The sequence below is a fragment of the Lampetra fluviatilis genome, chromosome 2 (genome assembly GCF_964198595.1).
Source record: "Lampetra fluviatilis chromosome 2, kcLamFluv1.1, whole genome shotgun sequence".
Classification (NCBI taxonomy): domain Eukaryota; kingdom Metazoa; phylum Chordata; class Hyperoartia; order Petromyzontiformes; family Petromyzontidae; genus Lampetra; species Lampetra fluviatilis.
The window spans coordinates 1,241,144-1,268,642 of record NC_136276.1 but is presented as its reverse complement, the minus strand read 5'-3'; the positions used below and the strand labels follow the sequence as shown (position 1 = coordinate 1,268,642).

Here is a 27,499-nt window from a genome sequence, read left to right as displayed (position 1 = left end):
CATCTCTAAATATATTTACTTCTCATAATAATAAGACCGAGCAGAGCAAGTGGTTAAGTCTGTCCAGGTCAAGAGGTCATCGGTATCGTTGATGCCACCGCATCAGGCCATCGCTTCCCATTTCTGATCGATCCTGCGGTTGTTGCAGAGTTGACACCCAACCTTGAAGTTCGCCGTCTCATCACCGTCACCTGCACGCACGAACTTGCCTTCTTGCGCAGTCGACACAAATTATGATACCGTCAACACCGTGTCGGGCTGCAGGGCTTCCCCGTGATCGGTCACCTACGGGCGTCACTCCAATGCCTGCCTCCGTAACCTGCCCGCCCCCCCCTCTTCCACCCATACGCAAGCCGTGTCCCACCCATCGCAACCTCCACTTCCCAATGACATCTACCGCACCTTCCTTAAATACTCTATTCCAGACTTCCAAGTTACTTACCCTATTTTACCATAGTATACTCAGCATTCCCTGTATGCATGTTAGTATTTGTAGATAGGTTTTAAAAGTATAATTGTATTTATATATCACAGTTTTACTGTGGTGTATATTGGAGTATGGCAGAATGTTTAACAGCGAACCTATTGGCAGCCGCTATATATGCTGCTGCCTATTGCCGGTTAACTTTCAATGTCAGAGAAGCGCCTCTGCAGGCCGTACACACGTGTGCGTGTATGTGCAATGTTGCTACATACATGCCACGTGCATTTACATTTTACCTAGGACAGAGGCGTTGACCCTTGTAGACCGATAGGCCTGAGCGACCATTGAGGCGAGCCACACCATGGGGTGGTGAGGCTGATATCACACATTGTCCGGCCACCTCTACCTCCCCTGTCCTGACATTTATGTTTTTCGAACGTCGCACCAGGTCCTGATTTTAGGCTGATTTGATCTAGGGGGGGGGGTCGACGCCAAGTTCAGTTCAAAACTCGTTGTGAATAGACAGGAATTGAGTCCTGGGACTCACGACCTCAGCACAGTGGCCTAAATGCATATGGGTATATATATATGTACACACAAATCAAAAATATCTCACCACCGTCTGCCTCATAAGACAAAAATATATAATATGCTCAGGCTTACATTTCAGTTTGTGGCCCTCCTTCAGAGCAAAGAGGAGACAGGGAAATTCATGATCTGAAATATTGTTTGGAGGCCACATTTGACAACATGAACAAAACTGGCACTAGCATTTTAGAGTTGTACAATGCATACGCGCACACAAAGATTCCCATTGGGGGAAGTGCTGTTAGCGAGCACCTATTAAGGCCAACACAGCGTGCGGTGGGGTGGTGTGGCCAGGACAATGCCCAGCCACCTTTGTCTTCCTAGTGCCGATGTATGCACGCTGCACCAGGCAATTCTGTCAGGCTGAGTTGACCTCGGGCAGGTTCTTCCTTCATTTGCCACTGACGTTAACCGTGGCCGAAGATCGAACTCTGATCACCAGGTGCGAAGCACAGTCCAAGGAACCATTGTGCCACCGCTCCCCTAGACTCACACACACACATGCGCACACACACAGGGGGTCAACGCGTGCACAAGCAAGTGCGTTACAGACACGCAGGCACATTCACTGTCCTTTAGAACGACGATGTATCACCAAGTGGCGTAGCGTGGCTGGCACTGCTGTAGGAAATTAACCGGGGGCCCTCCTGTCCCATTTCCCCTCTCCTCGTAGAATCTCTGGCTCGTGAGAGCCGGTGCAGTTGCACCGCCTGTACACTTTCACTGAGAGAGACAAATAATCGGGGCCCAATTCCTCATGCCGACGGATGCCCCATTTGTATCGGATTTTTGCCACATGGCGTAAATTACCGACCACACAATGGCTCAGGTCACTCTTGCAAAAGAGACTATCCTATTCTCTTGGGTTCTCACCTGGTTAAACCAACAAACGTCATTGGTTTCCCAAACCAAGGATCCCTTCCAAAGCCTTTCACAGACTTTAAGGGCAAGTGCTGTGAGCGAGCACCCATGACGGCCGCACGGCACACGAGGGTGTGGATTTCCAACACCACGCCTGGATGCCTCTGTCTGCCCAGTGCTGATGCTTACAAACCGTACAAGGTACAGTACTCATTTAAGTCTGAGTCGACATAGGGGAGGCCCAGGACCAGTTCAGATAATCGTCATCGGTGGTGGCCATGAGCGGTAATCGAACTCGGGTCGCCAGGTTTGTAGCGCAGAGCGCTCACCACTGCACTACCGCTCCCACGCACCCACGTACCCACTAATGCACAACAGCCGCCACGGTGGTGACGTTACCACAACGCCTGTGCCAGGCCAGGTGCACTTTGAGGCCACGTGAAGTGTCGAAGGCTCGCCTGACAGGAGGTCACGAGACAGACCCAGGTGCCATAGGTTGACAGACTGAGATGACCGGTAGATGCACCAGCTGTACCCCCTATTGTGCCAACTTTTGCCACACAACACACACACACACACCGTGGCACAACAGAGATCGTCATGTACCCGAGGAGAGCGTGACCACGTGCGCTTCGCGATCCGCGCGCGTCCACGAGCCGAGTGCGTCCCTGCTAGAGGCGCGGCAGCGGCGGCGACGGCAGCAGCGGCAGCAGGACGGGCAGCAGCTGCAGCTGCTCCTGCAGCAGCAGCAGCTGCAGGAGCAGCACCGCGACGGCGCCGGGCGGGGGGGCCGAGCGCCAGGCCGAGTTGCGGCGGCGCGCCGGCCTGGGCCCGTTGCAGAGCGCCGTGCCGCAGCAGCTGATGCACACGGAGCCCATGCGGCCCGGCACGCAGAACGTCTGGTAGCCCGCCGAGGCGATGAGGCACGCGGCCGACGACGCGCACGACTTGCGGTAGAACGTGCCTGCGTGTGCGTGCGTGGGTGTCGGCGCGTGCACGGGCGCGTGCGTGGAGACGTGCGTGTGTGCGCCAGGATCGGTGCGTGCGGAGTGTTTGAGACAAAGCGCACACGCAGAGACACGAGGGCTCCGTTCGTTAGCGCTGAGCTCATGAACCATAAGGAGATGCCAATGACATGTCACTGTTCAAGTTCCCTCCAAAGATTCCAGACAAACACACGCACTTTTACACACGTCCTTATAGTCACACATATATCTGAAACATACACGAAAAAGATAGAGGTCACATGTATAGCCTCAACATGCTGTTGGGGCAAGTGCTGTTAGCGAGCAACTATTAAGGCCGGCACAGCAGTTGACGCACACGGAGCAAAGTTCAACAAAAAATTGAGATTAATGTAAAGAGAGTTTACAAACCTCTAAACACCCTAAGATAAGCAAGGTTAACACTTTTGGGCACTTATTACCGAGGTCAAAGTTCGCAGTCCTTTCATAGCTCATCGTCAGCACCACAGGTCTGTGGTTGGATCTGGCCTGCAGGGACTAGGGATGAACTCCATGACGAACCTCGCTCGTGAAAGCTCCACAAACAAAAACGGATTCGCAGGTGTACAACAAAGTATTGTGTTGTTGTTGTACGTTGAGTAACTGTCATTGTTCTAAGTCGATTTAGAGATGCACGAGGAAAGGGATGGCAGCCAGATGTATGCAATCCGGTGACTGTCGGCAGACAGAATCAGACTATTTGTACTGGAGGAATCTGATGAGCTACAAAACTCCTTGGGACAGATGTCCAGGGATCGTTCCAGAAGGAACACCTTGAGAGCAGGTGAAGCGAGAAGGTTGAGTGTGACTGGCAAGGTGGCTTTGAAAAGTTGATGAGGTAATGGCGTAAAAACATGGAGGATTATAGCCACAGTGGATAATGATGATGATGATGAGTATATGTATGATGACGATGATGATAATAATAACGCCATTTATTTCCCCCGGAAAGCCTCACTCAGTCTTCAGACTCTTTTTCAGGAAAGCCGTAAATTGCAATATTTGGAGCGAGTGCCCAAAGTGCCCCTACACCCGCACAGATGAGAGAACAACACTCAAAAGAGGCCCTTCACTCGCTGTATACACAAAGACAAAGATCCCCCGTATAACCTTAACAAACTAATGGGGCAAGTGCTGTTAGTGAGCTCCTATGAAAGCCGGCACGGCACACGAGGGTGGCTAGCACCATGCCCGACCGCCTTTGTCTCCCCAGTGGCGATGTTTACACACCGCACCGGGTACTCATTTTGAGGCTAAGTCGACATAGGGGAGGCCCAGGACCGGTTGAGATAACTGTCACTGGTGTTGGCCTTGAGCGGGAATCGAACTCCCCATACACACAGACAAACACACACACACACGGGGTAAATGTACAGGCAACCAGGTGTTTCAGCGGCAAGCGGATCCATTCGCTGTCCTTTAGAACGACAATGTTTTTACTAAGTGAGACAAATAAATACTCAGAAACCAATTTACTTGCTGGAGAATGTCCCCATTTCGTTGTAGTTTTTGGAGCAAATCGCCGTGGCGTTGTGAAATACGTCTGCCGTGCAGATATCCAGGCGTGAAACTATTAGACGGTAAACGGCTGACTTTTTTTCACTTGGAGGCAAACGTAGCCACAATTTGGCACTGCAAAAGTACAAGTATGAATATGTATATATAAGATGTGGGGGCAACCAATGCCACTCACAAAAACATCAGCACCCCCGTCTCCACTGCTCGTTCTACCAAAGTCTTTGCGCGTGACGTCGGAGTGGGAAACCGCTCGTCCCCCTCCTCTCAATGTCCGCTCGCAGGCCTGAACGTGTTTTGGAAATAAAAAGGCGCCGCTCGGTGTTAATCAACACGTTCATTATAACTAACACGTTAATTACAACCGATATTAATTTGCAAGCGGTGGCGCGGGGCAGAGAATGCAGTGGAGACCTCGGGCTTGTAGTGATCCCAGTTGAAGACAACTTTTACAACTCGACTCGAGTGAGCGCGCGTCAGACCGGAGCTCGCGGATCACTGGGACCGCCACTCACTAACCGCACGCGGGTTCTCACCCCACGCCAGTTGTCAGCGCAACCGTGACCTGACCTTTTTGTGACCTGCCCCACACTTAAAACAATGTGCGGTGAATGAATGGTGCAAGTGAATGGACGGGGAAAGTGAATGGACGGGGAAAGTGAATGAATGGGGCAAGTGAATGAACAGGGAAAGTGAATGGACGGGGCAAGTGAATGGACGGGGAAAGTGAATGGACGGGGCAAGTGAATGGACGGGGAAAGTGAATGAATGGGGCAAGTGAATGAACAGGGAAAGTGAATGGACGGGGCAAGTGAATGAACAGGGAAAGTGAATGGACGGGGCAAGTGAATGGACGGGGAAAGTGAATTAACTGGGCAGATCTGCTGTGAATCTGTGAACGGTCTGAACAGGCTGCTGATGTGCACACATCATCATCATCATTATTGCGCAATCATTACGGCTGCATTATTTCAACGCAGTTGCTGAGCATAGGAAACCAGAGTACCTGGAGACAATAGTACACACTCAAGAGTCCACACAGATGTATGTGTGTTGAACTTCTTTTGCACCGTACGTAGCCAACCGTGCTCATCGGAGGTGTGGGGAAGAACAACAAACGAACACACACAACGCGGTTCCAAAAAAAATTAGTTTTTAATGTGCATCATTTAAAGGTGAGTGGTTTCAGTGGCTTCCTAATATCGACAGGAAAAGATTTGGTTGAGGGCCCTATTTGCTGAATTCCCGTCTCACGTCTGCCTTGCACGTGGGAGCAAATTGGAGCATCCTGACGAGCACCAACAGAACTGGGACCCCAGTCAGCCGGTCTCGAGGTGGGTTCGTCGGAAGATTGCCAGAGCAAACGACCTCTGCGTCCCGAATTCAACAGATCCGCACGTTTAACCGCAACGTGACCCATCGTTCGCACTCTGAGCACCGTCGCATACATCACAATTAATCCAAAACGACCCATCGATTTGTTACTATTGCTGATGGCCGACACGCGCGCCGCTTACGCATGACGGCAGAAACGACGCGTGCGGAGGAATTCGAAGAGGCCAACGCGCCGCGACAGGGAGATTGTGTGAGCGATTCAACTCGAGCCCGATCCCGAACCCCATCCGACCAGCCACTTGTCCTCGTCATATTCCTAGCCCTAGCCAACGACCATACTGGTCAGGGCTGCCCCTACACTTTTAAAAGTTGGGTCCCCAGATGCCTGCTAATGGGTTCTTTTTTGGCCGATTGGCGGTTGCAATTGTTTTAAAAGGGGATAGCGGAATGTACTGGGTAATGCGTTGCTGCAGCCGTGTACGAGTGTGTAAGTGGGCGAGTGTGTACGTGGGCGAGTGTGTAAGTGGGCGAGTGTGTAAGTGAGCGAGTGTGTAAGTGAGCGAGTGTGTAAGTGGACGAGTGTGCACATGGACGAGTGTGCACGTGGACGAGTGTGTAAGTGGACGAGTGTATAAGTGAGCGAGTGTGTAAGTGAGCGAGTGTGTAAGTGGACGAGTGTGTAAGTGGGCGAGTGTGTAAGTGGGCGAGTGTGTAAGTGGACGAGTGAAGTTTGGCACGGCACACGACAAGGTGGTTGGCCATAACCACGCCCGGCCGCCTTTGTCTCCCTCTTAGTTATGTTTAGACACCACACCAGGTACTCATCTGAGTCTGAGTCGACCGAGGGGAGGCCCAAGGTCGGTTCAGATAATCGATATACATGTACACACACACACATACACACTTGTGTGTATGTGTGTGTGTGTATATATCGCAGCCGGTGGTGATTTCCCACTCCCGCAATTACCATTCCGCCGTGGTCTGTAGAGCGACAAATGTGAACTTAATATGTGATAGCCATCGCGTAGGTTAGGGTCCAATTCAATAGATACATGAAAAAAAAGCTATAAACACACAAAGACAAAAATCCACCGTATAGCCTTGACAGACTGTTGGAGCAAGTGCTGTTTGCGAACAGCTATTTAGGCAGGCACAACGAGGGGGTGATGTGGCCAGCAAGCACCACGCCTGGCCACCTTTGTCTCCCCAATGTTGATCATTTACACACCGCACCAGATATTCATTTTAGTCTGAGTTTACCTAGGGGACGTCCAGGACCGGTTACAATATTATTCACTGTTGTCGGTCGTGAGCGGGAATCGAACTGGGGACGCCAGGTTCACAGCGCAGCGCGCCGACCACTACGCCACCGCTCCCCACACGCACACACACACGCACACACACCCACACACACACACGCACACACAAACCCACACACACACGCACACACACCCACACACACCCCCACACACGCACACACCCACCCACACAGACCCCCACACCCACACACACCCCCACACACGCACGTGGGCACACACCCACACACGCACACACAAACCCACACACACACACGCACACACACACCCCCACCCACCCACACTTCCACACACACGCACGTGGGCACACACCCGTAAAACGAGCTCCAATGACACATTTGTCACAATTGAACGATAACGCTCAGCGGCACACTCAGGCTCGGTCCTCATCAATAATCAACCATCGGCCTTCTCGAGTCAGCCTGTGCCTTGTTTCCCCTTCCATTCCTCCAGTGGCAGTTCCGGTGTCACGGACTGTATAATGACCGCGTGGCGTGTGTAAGTGATAGCTGCAGAGCCTTGGAAATTCGCGTTGAGGTTTGAAAACCCCACCGGCACTCCACAAGCTCCCCACACCCCGGTAATCCCACCGGCGCTGCTGTAACGCACATCGGCATTGCCATGATCGTCGTCATGAATGTCATCGCCGATTATGAGTGTGGTTGGGGCACCTCTCCAGTGCTACGCGCGCGACCAGGTGGCAGGAGAGCACAGGGCACCATCTGTGTGGGCCTCTGTTCCTCCCTTGTGTTACGCATGGGGAGATTTCTCCGGCTACGTCCGACCGACACGTCCACCGTCAGTGGCGAGTGATGTCTGAACAGCTTCTGGGCACTCCACTCGGTCGACTCGGCCCTGAACAAGCACGCGGTGCGGTGTGTGCAAAGTTCAGCACTGGGGAGACAAAGGCGGACGGGTATGATGCTGGCCACACCACTCCCTACGTGCGAAGTCTTCATAGGTGCTCGCTACCGGCACTTGCCCCCAACAGGCTGCACAGCTACACGGGGGATCTTTGTCTTTGTCTGTTTTGTTGTGCGCTAGACCCATCGCCTCGCTTCCTCTGTGGAAGTGATCGTCTCACTCAGCGTTGTACAAACACATGAAATCCACGTTCACAAAATACATCTCCAGACGTCTCAACCTCCTCACCTCTCGTCCCTTCACAAACCCGACCCTCACCACCCCCACTCAGGCCCCATCCTGGCCTTGTCCCCGATGCTGCCGTTTCCTCTCACGCGGAAAACACTTCTTGAACGAGGAATTGCCAAAAATACCGACCCCCCAGCCCCTAACCCGATCCAGACCCCTCCTGACAATAGGAGCTTGAGGCTCGGTGAGGCTGTCATGGGAAAAATGATTTTCATCATTTACTTTGAGCATTAGCGGCATCATCAGCAGCTCGTGTGGAGGATTGTTGTATCGCAGGATCCGGAGAGATGGCAACGGCTTTGGGTGGGGGCGGGGAGGGGGGCTTCATCCAGCAGTGGAACGATCATGGCTGACGATGATTATGATTATGATCATAATCAGTGTTCAGCAATAATTATGTCGACATTGCCACCATCGCCTCGGAGACTTTGGAAGCCATTTCAACGGGTTGCAGCGTGTCCGCTCGCTTCACCTGCCCTCAGGGTGTCCCCACTGGAACGATCTCCGTCCCGTCGGCCAAGTGACCACATCTTATCCGTCTGGTCGCAGTCCCTTCGCAGGCCTCCGCAAATCGACTTCGCCAACAGATGCCGGCGTTGAATGCGGAGCGGCGCTCCACTTGTGTTTGTGTCGAGCGTCACTGCGACGTTTCTAATGGGGTTTTTTTCCTGTTGCATCGAAAACATAATTTCTCGTATGTATAGAAGTTGAACTTCTTTCGTAGCGTACGTAGCAAATGGCAGTTTAAAAATAAGATTTAAAATGTATTTTACGACTCATAATGCAGGAGGACGTGGGTTCGATCCCGACCCTGATGCATGGATTTTTTCCCCTGGTCTTCCGGTTTTTCCCTCCACATTCAGAGCGATTTGCCTTCTATACATGTCCGCATGACAAGCCACGTTGTTGAGTTATCATTTGTGGTCAGGTCGATTCTGAAAAATAACTATATAGCTCAGTGGGCCTTACCTGCCAAAATTAAAACAATAGTTCGTCAGCTTTTTATATCTGATGATGAATCATAATACACTGTCGGCGAAAGCCTACGCACAACATTGGTCTCCAGTGTCTTCACGGCAGCCCTGGCAGCCACGTGCACGCGCTCGGTCGTTACCCAGATTGCTAAGCAGCTCGGCGGGGCATGTGGGGTAAGGGGCCAGCCACTTAGACCGTACGCATGGAGGGGGGAGGGGTTAACCCAAGTGCGTACGCTTGCGTATTGGGGCTCTACTGACAATGTAATTACGCATAGGAAACGCGGGGGGGGGGCAGTGAAGCCTCGATAATAATTTGTCTACATTGGCCTTCAAATTAGTTAGATAGTCCGGCGGTGGACAATCTGTTTGCTTAAACACGTCAATAGTATTAATCCTTGATCGTTTACGCGTGGATTAAATATCGGCCGTTCTAGATGATTCTGGGGGGGGGGGGGGGGGTGCGTCAGGCGAACGTACGCAGGTGGGGGGGGGTAAAGAGTGCGCGTGCGTACAGGGAGGGGGGGAGGGGTCAAGATTTGACAGATTTTTGCTAAATGGATGGCCCCTAAAGCCCCACAGCGGGCAGAGAGGGAGACAGAGAGATACAGACAGAGAGACAGAGAGAGAGGGAGAGAGCGCCTTCAGAGGGTCTCTGCATACGAGAATTACCCTTCCCAGGAGGCCGTGTTTCAATTAGCGCCGTCGGCAGAGCCCGGCGAGATGCTCGCTCGCTCACAGTGCAAGGTGCGAGCGCAGAGTGCCGGGGAGAATGGGCCATCATCATCATCTTCATCAACACAGCCCGAGCTGTCGCGAGCAGCGCGGCCGCCACTGCTGCCACCGCCACCGTTCAGTACGAGTAGCGAACACTGCGACTAGGACCAGCGTGACTTCTCGTAAGTCAGTGTGAGCATCCCTGATTGCGTCCTCTCAGGAGGCCGGTCCATCGCGAATGCGCACTAATCACGCGCGGTGAGCTCTTTGGAACGACACCGTTTTAAAGTCTCTTGCAAAACTGCATCAAGGCTCAGCGATGGATCCCCGAACGCGAGCCGGTAACGCGCTCCGGGTCTTCGGAGCCGGAGACCCCGAGACTGCGCTGAGCCGATAGCACGAGGCGTCCACGCGGCGGTGACAGCAGGTCGCCGTGGGGCTGCGGATCGTAGACGGTGTCGATCTGGGTCTGTTGAGACGGTGCACGTGCCGATCGGCAAGGTGGGATGCAGAGAAATTGTGCAGATTATTGTAGACGAGTGGGCACACTACCACTGCGGTCACCATCGGCCCACGCGACTATTGCTCCCATGAGCAACACGACCACCGACCGAGTCCATCCGGTGCTCGCTGAGCTGCATTGGCTTCCGGTTCCTGAACGAATACATCGGAAGGTCGTACTCGTTGCACACAAAGTGCTTGCCACAGATGAACCCCAATACCTCGCCGATCTCGTCAAGGAACGTAAACCATCCTCACGTGAACCCCGGTCACCCTCGCAGCAGCAGCGACTTTTGGCTAATCGTCGAACAAAGGCGGCGGTCACCGCATTGCACGGCGCTTTCAGATGCACTTCTGTGGCCGTCTGGAACGCTCTTCCTTCGAATATTAGGAAGCAACTGTGAACTGTGCGCTATGGCACTTTTACGTCTACATTGAAAACATTGTTGTTCCCCTCCCCCCGCACCTCCGACTATCATGGTTGGCTACGTACGGTGTGAAATAAGTTCTACATACATGCTTAACCACTAATACCACACCACCACTAACATACCACCATTACCACCAATACTAGCAACACCACCACTACCACAATCGTTATCATCTCCACCACAATAGCCAGACCCATTACCACCACCACCATGACCGCTCTAACTCTCTGCCACCACCAAAGACAGACCCGTTGGGACAAGTGCTGTTAGCGAGCACCTATGAAGGCCGACACGGCGCACATTACCACCGCAACCACCACAGCAACCCCTACCATCACCACCACCCGCACCACCACAACCACTGAAGCCATCGCCACGGCCACCACCACCCTCCCCTCTTCCCACACCTCGTAGGGCAGATCTGGATTACGAATGTGGCAGGTCCCCGTTGCCCGTCAACAATATTTCACCTCTTCGTGTTAAATCTCATCCGTCGGGCGCGTCTAATAAATCGGCTATGCGTGGATGTATATGGTGGCTCGCGGTGGAACTAATGAAAATATAAGTGATGATGGCACGGCGCGAGGAGGCGCGCGCGCCGGAGAAGCGATTGTTATTGCTGCGGCTAAGGCGATGCCGCGTTGGGGGTTTGTGTTGCTGCTGCTGCTGTCATCTTGTGCTGCAGATGTCGTTAAAACTTCCCCTTTTTTTACTTTCATTGATTGTTTGTTTTTCATCAAGCGCTCGCAACGGTCGCGCACGTGCAATATGTTCTATTGAACAAGCACGTGTTTTTCAGAGAAGCGAATGTGTTGTGGAGGGCATGCTGATCGCGCCCTTGGCTGGGAAATGTGCATTCTACAGTTCGCCGCGGTTACCGTGGATGGTGGTAATGTTTCTGCTCATGATGATTGTACTGCTGCTGATTATGATGATGGTTTTGTTACTGATGATGATTGTGATGCTGCTGCTGCTGCTGATGATGATGATGATGATTCTTCCGCTGCTGCTGCTCTTGCTGGTGGTGACAATGAACAAGAGAGACATGTCCAGTTCCTTCGCCGACTTTTGCACTCGCCTCGGTAAACCTTGAGATATGAAAACCCATCCACAGACTCCTGCCACGTTGGAGTAATTGAGATACTATCGTTGCATCCGTGATTCATGTGAGATGGGGTTCCCCTGCTCCCCCACCGCCATCAAGAATGAAATACTAAAATAATGATGCATCCCATTGAAAATATACGCGCGTTCACCCAACGCTTAATTTCAGCCGGAACGAATTGGAAAGCTGTTCCGGGAATTATTTAACCATTCACATTTTTGAAATATTACTGCGGTTACAAAAAATGCTCGTGACATTGCATAAATATAGGGTACAATAATATAGGATTATTATTGAAAGGGTCATATTCCCTCCTCCAAACAGTGTTTTTCCAACATATACCGAGTGAGACATTAAGCCTTGTGTATTCCCACCCAGTAACCGGAAATTAATGAGAAAAATAGATAATCGGATAATATGTCTCCTTCATATATTCGTTTCGGGGGCAGTGACCGTTCGAATCCGGCAGGCTGCCCTGGTCAATACTGCGGTATGTGTAGTAACCATGACGATCCGACGCACCGTCTTTCTTCACAGTGGGCGGAAAAATCCCCTTGACATTATTTGCAAGCGTCGGACATTGTGTGCCGGCATGGGGGGGGGGGGTCCGTAAATTACTCAATCGGGATTGTACACACAGAGTAGCAGCCACTGTCCCTCCCCGTAGACTCATGCCCCAGGTCACTCTTGCAAATGAAACTCAATTTCAGAAAATAAATTAAACTAAACTAAAACATCTAAAAGTATTCTTTCTACAACCCAATCGGCCCCATGGTTATTTTGGGAGTGCGTAATTAAATTTGCAGTGATTCAGTGCAAGCGACACCTGGACCAATTTTCCTCCACCAAGGCAACGATGCTGAAGTTACAAAAATAAAATATTTGTGGATTTTATTTTTCATGCGCAGCGACAGATTTATAAAGGGGACGAATTGCCTGCTAACATATTATTACCTTTTTTTGCACAATGGCGCTGAGGATTTTTTTGCATAATGAAGAATTCCTCATCAGGAAAACCTTCTGCACCCTGGCAAGTTCTCGAGTACGGATTGGATCCATTAGCACCTTCACGCCTTCGATTAGCACGGTTGGCTACGTACGGTACAAAAAAAGTCCCACGTACGGTGCACATATACAAGCCGCTATAGCAGCAGAAGCAGCAGCAGCTGTGGCAGTGTGTCCGTTGTCCGGGGCGTTTGAGCCTTGCGAGTAGCAGCGGGTTACACGTGTCGGTGAAGCGGCCAGCGGTTAGAATTCGTGTCAGCTTTTGTGCGTGTCCTCTTCAGTGTGTGTACACGTACAGCCCTTTTGTCACTCCGCTGCGGGATGAAGGGCATCTCCACGCCGCTTCAGGCCCTGGGGGCTGTTTGACCGTTCTTCAGCGTGTTGGTCGGCATGGGTTTGGCGAGGGCGGTTGGAGTAGACATGGGGGCATAGAAGTGCCGTACACTCGTGGATTCCGCTGCTCCGCAGTCACCTTCACGCATGCTGGCCGACCCCCCTATACCTCTCGAAATAAAATGGCATTCTGTCTAAATGTAGATGCACAGGGCATAACGAGTATTGGTCATTACGCGCGTTTACCCAGGAGTGCCTAACTGCGTAGTCTCAAGACTCTGTTTCTGCGTAATCCCATTTGAGTTATTTGCAGGTAATGTCAGCATTGGGATGTCTGGCCAAACACCGGTCACGTCGTACATTTATAAACACATTATTTGGCGATGCTGCTGCGTTGGCAGTGCTGCACGAGCATAAAGGAATAAAAGTCAACACGTTTGTCAATAAAACTGTGGGGGAAAAAACACCTCGAGGTGACATTTCGGGCAATGGCTCTCTTAACGAAGACAAACATACATTTTTATTTCGTAGTTTTTTGTGAGCTTCCTTGCATTTGCTCCGGTAACTTGAGAGAGCGACTCGCGGAGGTTTAAAACAAATAAAAGGCTTCCGGACGACGCGCGCAAGTCGCGTTGTCACCTCGGACGCGCGCGGAGCCGCTAATGGCGCGCCGGCGAGCGACCCGAGTGAAATATGTGGGTCCATCTCCATTAGCACTGCGGGCTCGGCAGCAGCGAGAGAGAGCGCAGCCCGCCCCGCTACTCGCACGCGCAGCCTCATCGCCACAACCGCACGGATCGCTCATTCATCTCCGCGACGCCTCGACGTGCACGGGAGCTGAGACAATAATAAGAATTTAGCGCGTTTGGTATTGGCGCCATTCCTTATCGTGCAGGGCTATCACGAAGCAAGGCGCACGGACGGGTAGAGTCTGGCGGCAGTTGGCGATGTTGGCACGTGGTGCGTTACCCAGTTTGTAAGTAAACTTTCAAATTTGCGCCATGACGTCGGCACATGGCCCACTCCGTTTTCGAATGATGTCGTGGCATCCGTAACATCCACGGCGCGCATTTCTGTTGTGAGATTCCTCTCCAGAAACAACACCGGTGATGCTGCTGCCACTGAAGCAGAAATAGATTTGGCCACGTTTGATGCACGTGACATGTTTATCAATTGGCCGTGTCGGGTGGAAGAGGGTTTACAAAAACACTTTTTATTGACGCGACGACGTAGCCCGACAGAAACCAATTACGAATCGTAACATTGGTCGTGAAAGCCTCCGTGTGAAATCAGACGCATAGATGCCGACAGATTTGTTGTAGCGGCTGTGGCTCGTCACGAGGCACCCTGGGCGACAGAGCGAGAGGGGAGGCTGGAAGCGCTTCCTCTGACGGCAGGAGGGCGCGTATCTATCCCCCGACGTAGGTTCAGACGTTTGCCGTTGGTCAGACCATCCAAACTCGACACTTACGAGCGCTTAGGAATAATAATAATGATTATCATGATAATTTAACTTGTATCCGCTCTCTCTCTCGACAAGAGAGCGACTCGGAGACACGAGAAGAAACCACAGACAAGCACGCAGGACGGCAACAGCCAGTCAGTGAACCGGTGCAACATTTCCCTCGAAGCTCAGTGGTTCTTTATATGTTAAGATGGTATCAGACATTTAATGAGTTGCTATGCACGTGGGAGGAAACCAGAGCACCTGGACAAAATCTACGCATGCAGGGGCAACACATGAATGCATACAGATGGAATACGTGTGCCACATTCTCCTGGCAAGCCACGGTATGGCAGCTACGGGGAGTATCACAACATTTGTGTGATCCACCAGCTCTCGTCGCCTCCACAGTGTTGGATCACAGGCGTGCATAGCCACCACAACCACCACCTGGCTAAAGTAAACATTTATATTCAAGCAGTGTCTTTGCTCAAACAAGCCTGGGGCGACGGTCGTCCATAGCCCTCGACTAATTATTAAAATTCCACATTCCCATGTCGGGAACGAGTTTAGCTATAGGACAACCACTTTTGAGTTTTGTAAGTTTTACTAATGAGTCGTTGTGCTCCACACCACCCCCTGCCGAGATTTGACGTTTCAATTGTGGGTGACGGAACTGAGAGACATTTTACTTTCATAGTCTAAAAGTACGCTTGTGAATTCGAGAAGACACTATTTTAAAGTAGCCGTTTAACTTGGAGATTTCTCAGCATCCAATTATTACCGCTTTGCTCATTACATTGAATGTGAAGTGGAGGCTGGGGATCTTGGCTCCTTGCAACCGCGGTGATGGCTTATCCAGACTACTGCACGGCAAACCACCACCACCACCACCACACACACTCAGATGCATGCCCACTTACTTACAAAGACAAAGATCCTCCGCATAGCCTTTAAGAGACTGTTAGGGCAAGTGCTGAAAACGAGCACCTATGAAGGCCTGGGACGGCACACGAGGGGTTGGCGTGGCGAGCAATACGCCCGGCCGCCTTTGTCTCCCCAATGCTTATGTGTACACACTGGAACAGGCACTCAATGAAGGCTGAGGCGACCTTGGGGAGGGCCAGGACCGGTTAAGATAATCGTGTCTCCTTATACAAACACACGCACGACGATACAAACGAAGACCAAGCGACGAATTGGAAGGCAAAAGCCACACTCACTCGCGGTCAGAAACTGCGGTTGTGTTTTCGTAACTTATAGACTGGAGCTCTTCAGCAGTGCCCCACGCGTGAGCCTTAGATTTCAACACTTTCAACTTGGAAGTATGATACGCTGCATTCCATACACTTTAAAGAGGAAACTTTCAACCAAAAAGAACTCCTTCAACGGGGAAACTGTGCAAGCCCTCGTGCGTGTGATTATCCGCTACACAGTCAAATTCCCAACTTCTTTTCACAGAAGCGTCCAAAGCGTGGCAGGAAAGTGGGGGGGGGGGGCATCGTTTCAAACTCCGTTTGATCTCCGCCTCGCACTCTCCGTGCCACCGCAGCGACACCGCCAGGAGCTGCATTTCAACGAATCGCTCTCAAAAACGGCGCGCATAACTCAACCACCGCCGCCCGCAACTGCTTTGTCCGCATCTGTAGCGAGCAGTTGCGCGAACTTGGACGTTTGAGACAATGCGCGCTCAGGACAAATCGTGACAACGAAGACTTCGTTCGCAAATGTGCGGCGCGTGACGATGAAAATCCATCGCCGCAACTCGAAAGCCCGCTCTGTGTCGACTGTGCAACCGAGTTGCGGGAAACTTATCGCTCAGTTGTGGCCCCGGCTCTATTCACAACCAGATCAGCCCGAATGCGCACCCAACTCGGCCGGTCTCACAAGCTAAGCAGGGCTGGTCCTGCTCAGTGCGTGGGGGCGATGGGGGAGGGGGGTGACTGCCCAGGAATGGCGTTTGCACAAGTCGCGTACCGTTGCTTCTGACCATCACCTCCTTCTGGCACACGTTCTGCACGTTCACGGTGCAGTTGGCGATGTTCTCGGGCGCCGAGCAGTCGCTGAGATGAAACTCCTCGCACTGGTAGCACTGGATCTGCAAGCTCCTCCCTGTGGTGGTGGCAGGGAGGAGGAAGAGGAGGGCGCAGTTACAGGGGGCACAAGCCTCGAATATCAACGGGAATCACCAAACGTTCTCGGCAGAGTTTTGTTTGTTGTTTTGGGGTTCGATGGCGTCAGGATGACATCGCCACGTTTTTCGTGCAGCGCGTTTCGCCCGCAGTGTAAATGACTCTGCCTGGAATGTGCATGGCGGTCACCGGGCTCCGACTGTGAACGCTCGACAGGGGCCCTCTTGAAGGAGAGAGTCGCGAGAAGACTCGGTGAAGCTTTCCTGGCTCAACAAAGCGTAATAATAAACACGGCCGTTTTGCGATGAGCACAGCTCAAGAGATAACAAACAAAACACGCGGCGTGTTTAAAGGACGACAGGGCGTCTGTGTCAGGGTTTCATCAATATTAGGACTCATCAGCAAAGTAAATGGACAAATGACCAAATCATCCGCAGTGTGCCCAGTCTCATCAAAACTCACGAGCCAAGCCGAGTTACGCTCCGTTGTTCGATGAATGACGGCTGTGTGACAACTCTACGTGTGACAGGCATGGGAATGGAGATGGCCAGGAGATGACAGCATAGCAGTGGATTCTCGGATCCATCTGTGCAGAGCCTTGAGTGTTACCCCCTCGTAGGCGTGGTGAGGTTCTCCAGCTCCCTCCAAAATGAAGCCAAGCGCTCGTTAACTCAACTGCCCATACATCTCAATGCAGGGACCTCCTGAAAAATGATCTTGAGACGACGGCTGTGCGAGATACACCCTATTAGTATATTATCCCGCACCTCCGATTATCACGGTTGGCTACGTACGGCGCGAAAGAAGTTCAACATACATACATACATTGGATGATGTACTGGTCAGAATACAGGACGTGCAATCCAGAGGTCAAGGTTCGATCTCGCGGCGTGCCAGTTGAGACAACGGAAGAGGTTTCTTAAATCCCCCTGCCTATGCCCAGCCAGCAGAATAAATAGATATATCACAGTCGATGGGCTGGTCGCGTGTGGTGGGGTAAAGTGTGGGTACTGCCACCTTCTCCAAGGCGTCCGATCAGCTTGGAAAGGTAGGCCAAAATGCCCCCGTGTGGGGGGAAGGGGTGGTCTCTAAAGCTATCTCCGCTGGAGAGTCTCCTGCCGGCAGTGCGGTGAGTGAGCAACTGGCTAGAGCTGCGCCTTTCCCTTGACGTGTCGTCGCCGTTGTTTTTATTGAAGGGGCTGCGGTACAATTCGCAATCTTGAAGCCGGTTTTATGGCGCTGCAAATCCTCAAGTTTCGAATTAGCCACGACTCAAACACACACACACACAACACAAATACAGCCGCACCTTTTGAGAGTGATTTCACGAGATAAATGGATTTCAAAGGGGGCCATTCGCCCCGACTTAAAAGGCGTTGTAATTGACTCGAACTGACAATCTGGGGGCCGGTTTTCATTTAGGGCGAAGCAAAAAAAACCTCTCTCTCGCTATCGCAGCGAAACCACCTGCCAACACACCCCGCCCGGAGCATCGTGTGGGCCGAGTGTGGGGGCTCGTCTGGTGCGCTGCCCGCCTGCCGGAGATTACAATCGGGCCATGCAGACCGATGTGAGGGTGGGGGGGTTCAAGTGGCCGCTTCTGAGCAACGAGAGAGAGAGAGAGAGCGCACTGGGTGAGCAGCGTGACAGCATCGCGGAGAGAGGGTGGCACGAGTCGCACCACACACCACGCGCACTCACGACGTGCACGGGTGCACACACTTACACTCGCACACTTGCAGACGGGCACAAAGACGGAGATACGTGCACCTCCAACAAAATGAGATAGCCTTAAACTGACTGTTAGGACAAGAGCTGTTAGCGAGTAGCACCTATGAAGGCCGAAACGGCACACGAGGGGGTGGGTGGCCAAAACCACGCCTGGCCGCCTTTGTCTCCCGAGTAGCGATGCTTACACATCGCACCGGGTACTCGTTTGAGGCTGAGTCGACCTAGGGGGAGGCCCAGGACTGCTTAAAATGTTCGCCACTGTTATTGGCTATGAGTGGAAATCAAACCCGGCACGCCCGGTCGCGCAGCACGCTAACCACCGCGCCACCGCTCCCCAGACACTCGCATACAAAAAGAGACAAAGATCCCCCGTGTAGGCTTAACAGACTGTTGGGGCATTTGCTGTTAGCCACATACATACACTCGTATTCATACACCCTCTCATACCTACATACATACAGACACACATCAATACACTCACATTTACATAAACACACAAATCCACATACAAATACACCTACGTTTTGAAAACCACGTTAACATACATACCCAGTACTGTACACATACACATCCATTCACAAATATATACGTGCACACAAATATGTACACATTCATACACACACATATATAAACGCACCTCTACACAGATTCACATAAAAACACACAAGCATACGCACACACACAAATACACACAGACACACACAAGCATACGCACACACGTAAAAAAACACACTTGTCAGGATGCATAGCCTTTGGCAGATTTTAGGGCAAGTGCTGTGAGCGAGCTCCGATTAAATCCGCCACGGCGCACGAGAGGGTGGTGTGTGGGTTATCTCTGCAACGTCGAATGTTACATTCCTCGACAGTTGTGACTCGTTTAGGCCGAGTCTACCTAGGGAGGCGAGGGAGACGACTGATTGTGAGCGTCACTCCTCCACTTCCCGTTGTTCGTGAAGAGCGGCTGGCCTCCCAAATGCTCAGTCGCGTCTTTCCCCGAAGCCTCATCCACGGAGGCCGATGCTGCCACCGCTGGCACCAGGCATTGGCAAGTCCACTCAGCACCACGTCCTCCTGTACCAGCCCACCTCGTCTCTAGCCCGTGCCGAGCCCCTTTAGGCCCCTCTATCCGGCCAAACAAGCAGCTCGCGGTGGCTGGACATGCGGGCTACATGACCCAGCCAACGTCGCCTCGTTTTCCGAAACTCCAGCCAGGAATTCTCGGCCATAATCGTGCCCCCCATCTCGTTATGCTGGCGGAACGTGGGACCCCGTTTACAGAGCCACGCCTCGGCCCGCTTGAACACATTCAGGGTGGGCCCTATCTACGATCAGTGGCGGGTTTAAATCAGCCTTTATTTGGGTGGCGAGGAGCTCACAGATCCACGAAAGATCTGCAACAAACACACGCAGGTCAAAGCGGACATTGCCCCCATTGCACCACGCCGGGATGCACAATCGTTGACCCTGCAGCACGCTGCTGAACAATTCAGGGGGTGTGGCAATTGCATCGATTCATCAGCACAGTATCGGTGATTCCAGCTGACAATGACAGGGACATGGTGAATCGCGTGCGGAATTTTTGGTCCGCGTCGGCAGGAACGGCTCCGCGTGACGCTCTGCAGCCACTAGAGGCCGCTGCACGCACCACGCCGTTGAGACGAGAGGGGAAAAAACAACCACAGGAGGAGTGAATTCGTGCATGCAGCGGCTAATGAGAATCCCGACGGCGCATTGAATCGCGATGGGGAGCGCGTCAGGACCTTGGCGGCACTCGTACCGAGAGGTCTTTCAGGAGGCAGGTCTTGGGGCGGTGTCTCGCCACTTAGCACGCGGCAGGCTTTTGTCATCAAGAAGCGTTAATGGTACACGCAGAGTGCACTGTGTGTGTTCACGAGAGCGCTGTTTGCGTGTGTGCATTGAGCAAGGGACACTGCACAATCTTGGTGGTGCTCGAGTTTGCCTGCCAGTTTGCCTTACAACTCGCACAGGAAAGCGAAGGTCCGAGAGGCTCGGACATCACCGCCGTTGGGAGGGCGGCCATGTGGCAGCGCAGTGGAATCCCACTCGTGCCTCAAAGCAAGAGGGCACCTGGGTTTGATTCGCGACTCGGGCGCCTTTCTGTGCAGAGTCTGTATATGGTTGTTATTGTTTGACTTGCATCCCGCTGGGATTTTTGCACACAGCGTTGAGAAACGGTGTTTTTTCTGGAAGACTTTGCGGTTTTTCCCAGGATTTTTCTGTCGCGCGTAGTCACTTTAAGATGTTTCTTGTTCATGTTTTTGTTTTGTTGCGGTTGCACCCGAGCAAAGAGCCGCATGGCTCACAGCGTTATACCTAATAAATAAATGAAACTGAATGTTCTCCCCCTGTCCTGCGTGGTTTCCCTCCGGGTTACCCGGTTGCCTGCGGTAGATAAACAAAACAAATGAAACACCCCAATGCTGAAATTCACCTGCAAATTATTCCATTGAAGTTTAACACGTAGCGAGAGCGCACCCCATTCTGAGTAAATGGCAGGACCCTCCTGAAAACAAAAAACGAGTCTCGAGACTCGGTGAGACTTTCCTGGGTAACCCAAAGCACAACAACATGTTACGTCGCCTATTATACCGCGGGTTTACGGTGGGCCAGGAGTAGGCGTGACGTCATCACGCACGAACCGGGCTCAATGCGGGTGACGTCATCACGCAGATCTTAGTCACCGCCGCGCATTTGCCCACCCGCGTGCCAGCCAGCAAAACGTATATTTCCAATATAGCATGCTATACAGTGCATGCTTGTCACTCCTTGTCAGTCCACTGCCAGATGAGGGCCTCCTCGCGACGTGCTGCTGATCGTCGCAAGAATAATGACCTTACTTCACCACGCGGGTGACTGCGTGTTGGTGAAGGCCGGGATCATAGATGTGGAATCATAGAAGTACAATACAATAATTGATGTTGCTCCACTGCCACGACGCGACTCGATACAGAAGGATAAATGGATTCATTGGAGAGGCCACGCAGACGTCTGCGACCAATGGGGAAGAAGATCCAAAGCCAAATGGTGGGAGACATAAGCCCCCAGACCTTCGAGATCGGATGTCGACTTCGCAACAACCGCGGCAGACAGCGGAAGGAAGGCAGGAGGCAGCGACGGTGCGAAGTGCGGGTGGCATCAGCGCCGTTGGCCACGATGCCCTCTTGACCTGAACGAATTCGCACACGCCGAGCACCCCGCTGTGCACGCGCACGGTGCCGCGCCCCCATCGCCCGAGGCGCGCAGCCATCGAGGGATCACGACACCCCCCCCTCCCGACCGGGGGAGGAAGACGGGGGGAAGAGCCCGCGTCCCCGGCTCAACACCCAGGGCGCGCCGCTCATTTGCATCCTCGACATTCGTAGCGTTTGGTGGAACTCATCCTGGCGGGCCTCCCCTAGGTCGACGCGCGATTTCATCCACAGGTCCGTGGCATTCCCGCGTCTAGTCGACGCTTTTGATGTTGCGCGCGGAATCCGTGGACGCGGTCATCCTCGGCTCGACTCCTGGAAGCGCCCGTGCCCTGGGCTGCCCCTTCGAATTCCCACGCTTCGCCTAGTCACGTGTGTTGACTAAAAACGAGTTCGTCGAGTCACCGTTGACGATTCAACGCATCAACAACCCGTGACACCTCTGATCCTGTGCTCACCACATTTGTTTTTTGTTTTAAACAGCGTGATAAACCAGCCTAATGAAATAGTCTAAATCAACTCAGGTGGCCGACACGGGGGAGGTCTTCATCCAGCAGTAGATTGACAAAGGGGGCTGTAAAGCATTGCTTATTATGATTACTTCCCTGTTGAAACGTGTTACATCATTAGACTCGGCAGTACGTAAGTCGCTAATGTTCAATTAACGACTTACGTTTCGTCAAAACAATATTCGGCAGAGGGCCCCGACGGATGAGATTAAACGCTGAATGGCAATTTATCCGTTTTGTTTGTATTTCTGTTCTCTTCCTATCCCTATTAACTGCGGAATTTGGCTTTACAAATCAATTAACACGACGGCTGTCACACGCACGCGGGCCACGTGGTCTGCATGACCGAGCCACCGCAGCCGCGCCTGCCGTATGAGCTCTCAGATGAGACTGTCCCCGGATATTAAACACGCCAAAGATCCCCCGTATAGCCTGGACGGACTTTTGTGGCAAGTGCTGTTAAGGAGCACCTATGAAGACCGACATGGCTTGACAACGCCACGCCCGGCCGCCTTTGTCTCTCCAGCGCTGAATGTTTACCCTCGGCACCAGGCTGAGTCGACGTAGTAGGTAGGGACGGCCCCGGACCGGATCAGATAATCGTGACCGATGGTGGCCGTGAGCGGGAATCAACCTCGATTAGACGGATTTGAAGCGTAATGCTACACTACCGCTCGTCAAACAGACACACACAACCATACACACACACACAGACACAAGCATACGCACAGACAAATACACACAGACACACACGCAAGCATACGCACACACACAACATACACACAAGCATACGCACATACACACAAGATACACACACAAGCATACGCACACACACAAATACACACAGATACACAAGCATACGCACACACAAATACACACAGACACACACACAAGCATACGCACATACACACAAATACACACAGACACAAGACAAAGAAAAAACAAGAGCACACACACGCAGATAAGCACGCGCACACACACACACGCTCACACACACACAAGCACACACACACACACGCGCACACACACACGCGCACACACACACACACACGCGCACACACACACACGCGCACACACACACACGCGCACACACACACGCGCACACACACACAAGCACGCGCACACACACACGCTCACACACACACAAGCACACACACACGCGCACACACACACAAGCACGCGCACACACGCGCACACACACACACGCGCACACACACACAAGCACGCGCACACACACACACGCTCACACACACACAAGCACACACACACACACACCTACAAACATCCGTCGTTGCACGTCGTGGCCTTTAGGAACAGATGCCGACTAAAGGTCGGCAGGGCACGCGAGGGGGTTGCGAATAAACAGCGCCGCGCCCGGCCGCCTTTGTCTTTCTCAACTGCGATGTTTACGTTGACACACCGCACCAATGTGACTCATCTCTTGGACTGAATCGTGGATTCGAACCCAGGCGGTTTCCGCGCCCCTCCACACGCGCGCGCGTTCCATGCAAAATAAACCTCCACCCCCGCCACACACACATACAAGCTGAGCGGTCCAATTAAGTTTACAGACTCAACACTTCAGTTACAGACACAGTGTCATTTGTGGCTGTCAGCCCACCCCATTCAATCTGCTGCTCACTGAACGCCTCGTAGGCGAGATGCCCCAACAGATGCTCCAATAGCCTATACATGCTGTTGGGGCAAGTGCTGTTAGCGAGCACCTATTTAGGCCGGAACGGCGCACGAGGGGGTGGGTGCGGCCAGCACTATAGGCACAGCCGCCTTTGTCTCCCCAACGCAGACGTTTGCACACCGAACCAGGTTTCTCAATTATGACCAAGCCGACCCAGTGGAGGCCCAGAACCGGTTGATATATTCGTCACTGGTGTTGGCCGTGAGTGGGAATCGAACTGGGGTCGCTGGGTTCGTAGCGCAGGGCGCGAACCACTACACTCCTGCCGTTCCCCAAAGACACACACGAACCCACAACACGTGCGTGCGTTCTGACTGTGAGCACAAGCTGCTCAAGCCAGTCCCGAGCGAGGGTTTGGCTCAACGCGTCGCTCGAACGCGCGCGCTAATCACACAAGACACGCAGCAGCAGCAATAAGAACGTTACGCGTTTTTTTTTAAATAAACGCAAACTCGTTTGGTTGAAAGTATTTTTCCTTAGCAATCTGGCCGATAATGAGACACAAAATGGGCATTGTTGGTCAGTTTAGTTCTGGTGTTGGCGAGTTATGTGGTGAGTTTAGTTTCGCTGATGATGAGACGTGTCGTGGATTTAGTAATGGTGCTGGTGAGCAGTGTGGCGAGTTTAGTCCTGGTGTTGGTGAGATATTCGGTGAGTTTAGTACTGGTGAGCAGTGTGGTGAGTTTAGTACTGGTGAGCTGTGAGTTTATTACTGCTGTTGGTGAGCTTCGCTATGAGTTTTTAATTGGTGAGCAGTGTGGTGAGTTTATAACTGGTGAGCAGTGTGGTGAGTTTATAATTGGTGAGCAGTGTGGTGAGTGTCGTCGCGATTCGTGTTGGGGGGGGTATGGTGTTTTAGTGAGTGCATGAGCAACTCTCACAGCCAGACGGTGATGGGAGTCAAAATTTGTCCCGGGCACACCAAGAGGTGGGCCAGGGCACCCGGCACACCAAGAGGTGGGCCAGGGGACCCGGCTCGAGCCCTCGCGGCGTGAGGCGCCCTCCAGGAGCCGCGCGTCATCGCGTTCGCCAAGACCCTGAGCCAGATCCGCGTGCGAGTGACAGCTCCTTGTGGGCGATGTTGTTTTCGGTTGTGATCATCATCATCATCATCGTCGTCAACCATTCCAATTCCACCAAACAATCATCATTACCATCATCAATCATGCCTCTACCAGTCTCACAAACGCACACACACATCATCAAGCATTATCCTTATGAGGCCGATAAAACGTTGCCACCAAGTGATGCAGCACCGATTGGTGTGAAAATAATACAGTGTAGGACCTCCGTACAGACTAGTCCGTGGCATAGTAACGTGGAATTACCACCGCTAAACGAGGAACCGCGAACGGAGATAATCTTGCGTGTTGCGGGTCAGTGTCTTGCTGTGCCCGTATGTGTGTGTGTATGTGTGTGTGTATGTGTGTGTGTATGTGTGTGTGTATGTGTGTGTGTATGTGGCCCACTCAGCCTCAAATGGGTACAGTACCTGGTGCGGGGTGTAAACATCGCCACTAGGGAGACAAAGGCGGCCGGGCGTGGTGTTGGCCACCCACCCCCTCGTGTATCGTTCCTGCCTTCATTGTTACTCGCTCACAGCACTTGCCCCAAGCGTCTGTTACAGGCTATACGGGATCCTTTCCGTGTTTTGGATACGTGTGTTTGTCTGCAATATGTGGAGTAGCAAATCACTTTACAAATGATGCCCAACAGGCGTTCGGAAAATCCACACGCGGGATAGGAACGCGGGCGGTCGAGCAAGCTTACGAGCGTGTGAGAGAGTGACTGTGGCTGTGGCTGAACGTGCGTTAGTGCGTGAGAGTGTATGGGGCTGAGTGGGGAGCGGTAGTGTAGTGGTTAGCGCTACGCTGCGCTACGAACCTGACCACCCGGATTCGATTCCTGCTCACGACCAACACCGGTGACGATGATCTGAACCGGTCCTGGGCCTCCCCTAGGTCGACTCAGCCTCAAACTAGTACCTGGTGCTGTGTGTAAACATCGCCACGAGGGAGACAAATGTGATCGGGCGTGGTGCTGGCAACTCACCCCCTCGTGTGCCGTGCCGGCCTTTACAGGTGCTCGCTAACAACACTTGCCCCTACAGTCGTCTCAGGTTATACGGGGGATCTTTGTCTTTGTGGCTGAGTATGAACGTGCGTGCGTGTGAGAGTGTGCGAGCCGCGGGCTATGTCAGCCTCAAATGAGTACCTGGTGCGATGTGGAAATGTCGAAACTAGGGAGACAAAGGCGGGTGGGCGTGGGGCTTGTCACCTCGTGTGGAGCTCTCTAACGGCACTCTGCCCCCAGCAGTCTGCTAGGTGTGTGAGTGTGTGAGTCTGAGTGTAAGTCTGTGTATTGCAGAGTGTACGCGTGTCTGTCTTTCATGGATACAGCCATGGACTATCCATGTGTGTATGCGACCGTGTGTATGCGTTATGCACCTTTGCATGTGTCTATATGTATCAATGTGTATAGCGTGTGTATGTATACACACATGATGCATACATATGGCGATATGTATCTATGCACACGTGTGTATGCACACGTGTGTATGTATGTTGCAATGTACCTATACACGTGTCTCTATATATGTATCAAATTTAGTGTATATATATTTATACGTGTGTACTGTGTGCTATTTACCAATATATGTGTGTGTCCATAACTATCTCTGTACGTGTGGATGTATGGTGTATTATGTATCTGTCTCGATATCTGGATGCACTTTTACCTGTGCTCAGCAGGCAGAGTAGGGCCAATGCGCACAGCGGAACCCGCATCTTATGGCCGTGCCCGCGTCTCGATTCATGCGCTCGGGAGGGGGGGGGGAGCCACGCGGATCACGCCGGAGCCACGCGGGGGAGTCGCTGGAGCCGCTGCCCAGGCGATGCTTTGAGAGTCTCGGTCTCTGACCTCTCGCCCCTCGCTCGCCCTCTCCAAGCTTCGCTCAGCCCCAGGTTGGACGCACGGGGGTCGGTCCCAGGTCTCCACAGCAGCGCGCGCACGTTTAGCGGCAGGGCGAGAGGCACCCAGGCAGAGAGAGAGGAGGAGGAGGAGGGGTGGTGGTGGTGCTATAGCCCAGGCGTGCGCTCTCTCCGCACCGCTCTGCTGCTCATTGCGCGCTGCTGCCTCGCGGCTGCCGCTGCCTCGGCTACGAAGTGCGCGGCGGGAGCAGCGGCGTCGACCGCCACCGCCGCGCGCCGCACAGCGGACCGCGCGGCGCTTCGAGCACGAGGTGCGCGCCGCGGAGCGCGACCTCCCCCCCCCTCGCCGCGTGTCGAGCAGCCGCCGCGCCGTCCTCCCGGCGAGAGCGGTCGCCGCGCAAATCAAAGCGCGGGTGGGCGGCGGGGTGGTGGAGACGACTCTTCCTCCTCCGCTCGGTGACACGCCCGCGCGGGGAGAGTGTGCCCTGCGTGTGCGCCTGCTGCCGACTCGGTGGTTCTTGCCGCCCCACGGCAAGATCCAAGATAAGTGTGCGGACAAATAGGCGCGCATTCACCCCCCACCCATC

At 52.9% G+C, this 27,499-nt stretch overlaps 1 protein-coding gene across 1 annotated transcript; it reads right to left on the bottom strand.

The window, feature by feature from the left end:
* Positions 1–27,499, bottom strand: LYPD1 (LY6/PLAUR domain containing 1). Its single transcript, XM_078866668.1, has 4 exons — positions 26,720–27,499; positions 16,683–16,817; positions 2,480–2,837; positions 1–1,495 (listed from the first exon to the last, which is right to left on the bottom strand). The coding sequence occupies exons 1-3, from the start codon at positions 26,766–26,768 to the stop codon at positions 2,545–2,547; spliced, it is 477 nt and encodes a 158-aa protein (XP_078722794.1). The 5' UTR covers positions 26,769–27,499; the 3' UTR covers positions 1–1,495; positions 2,480–2,544.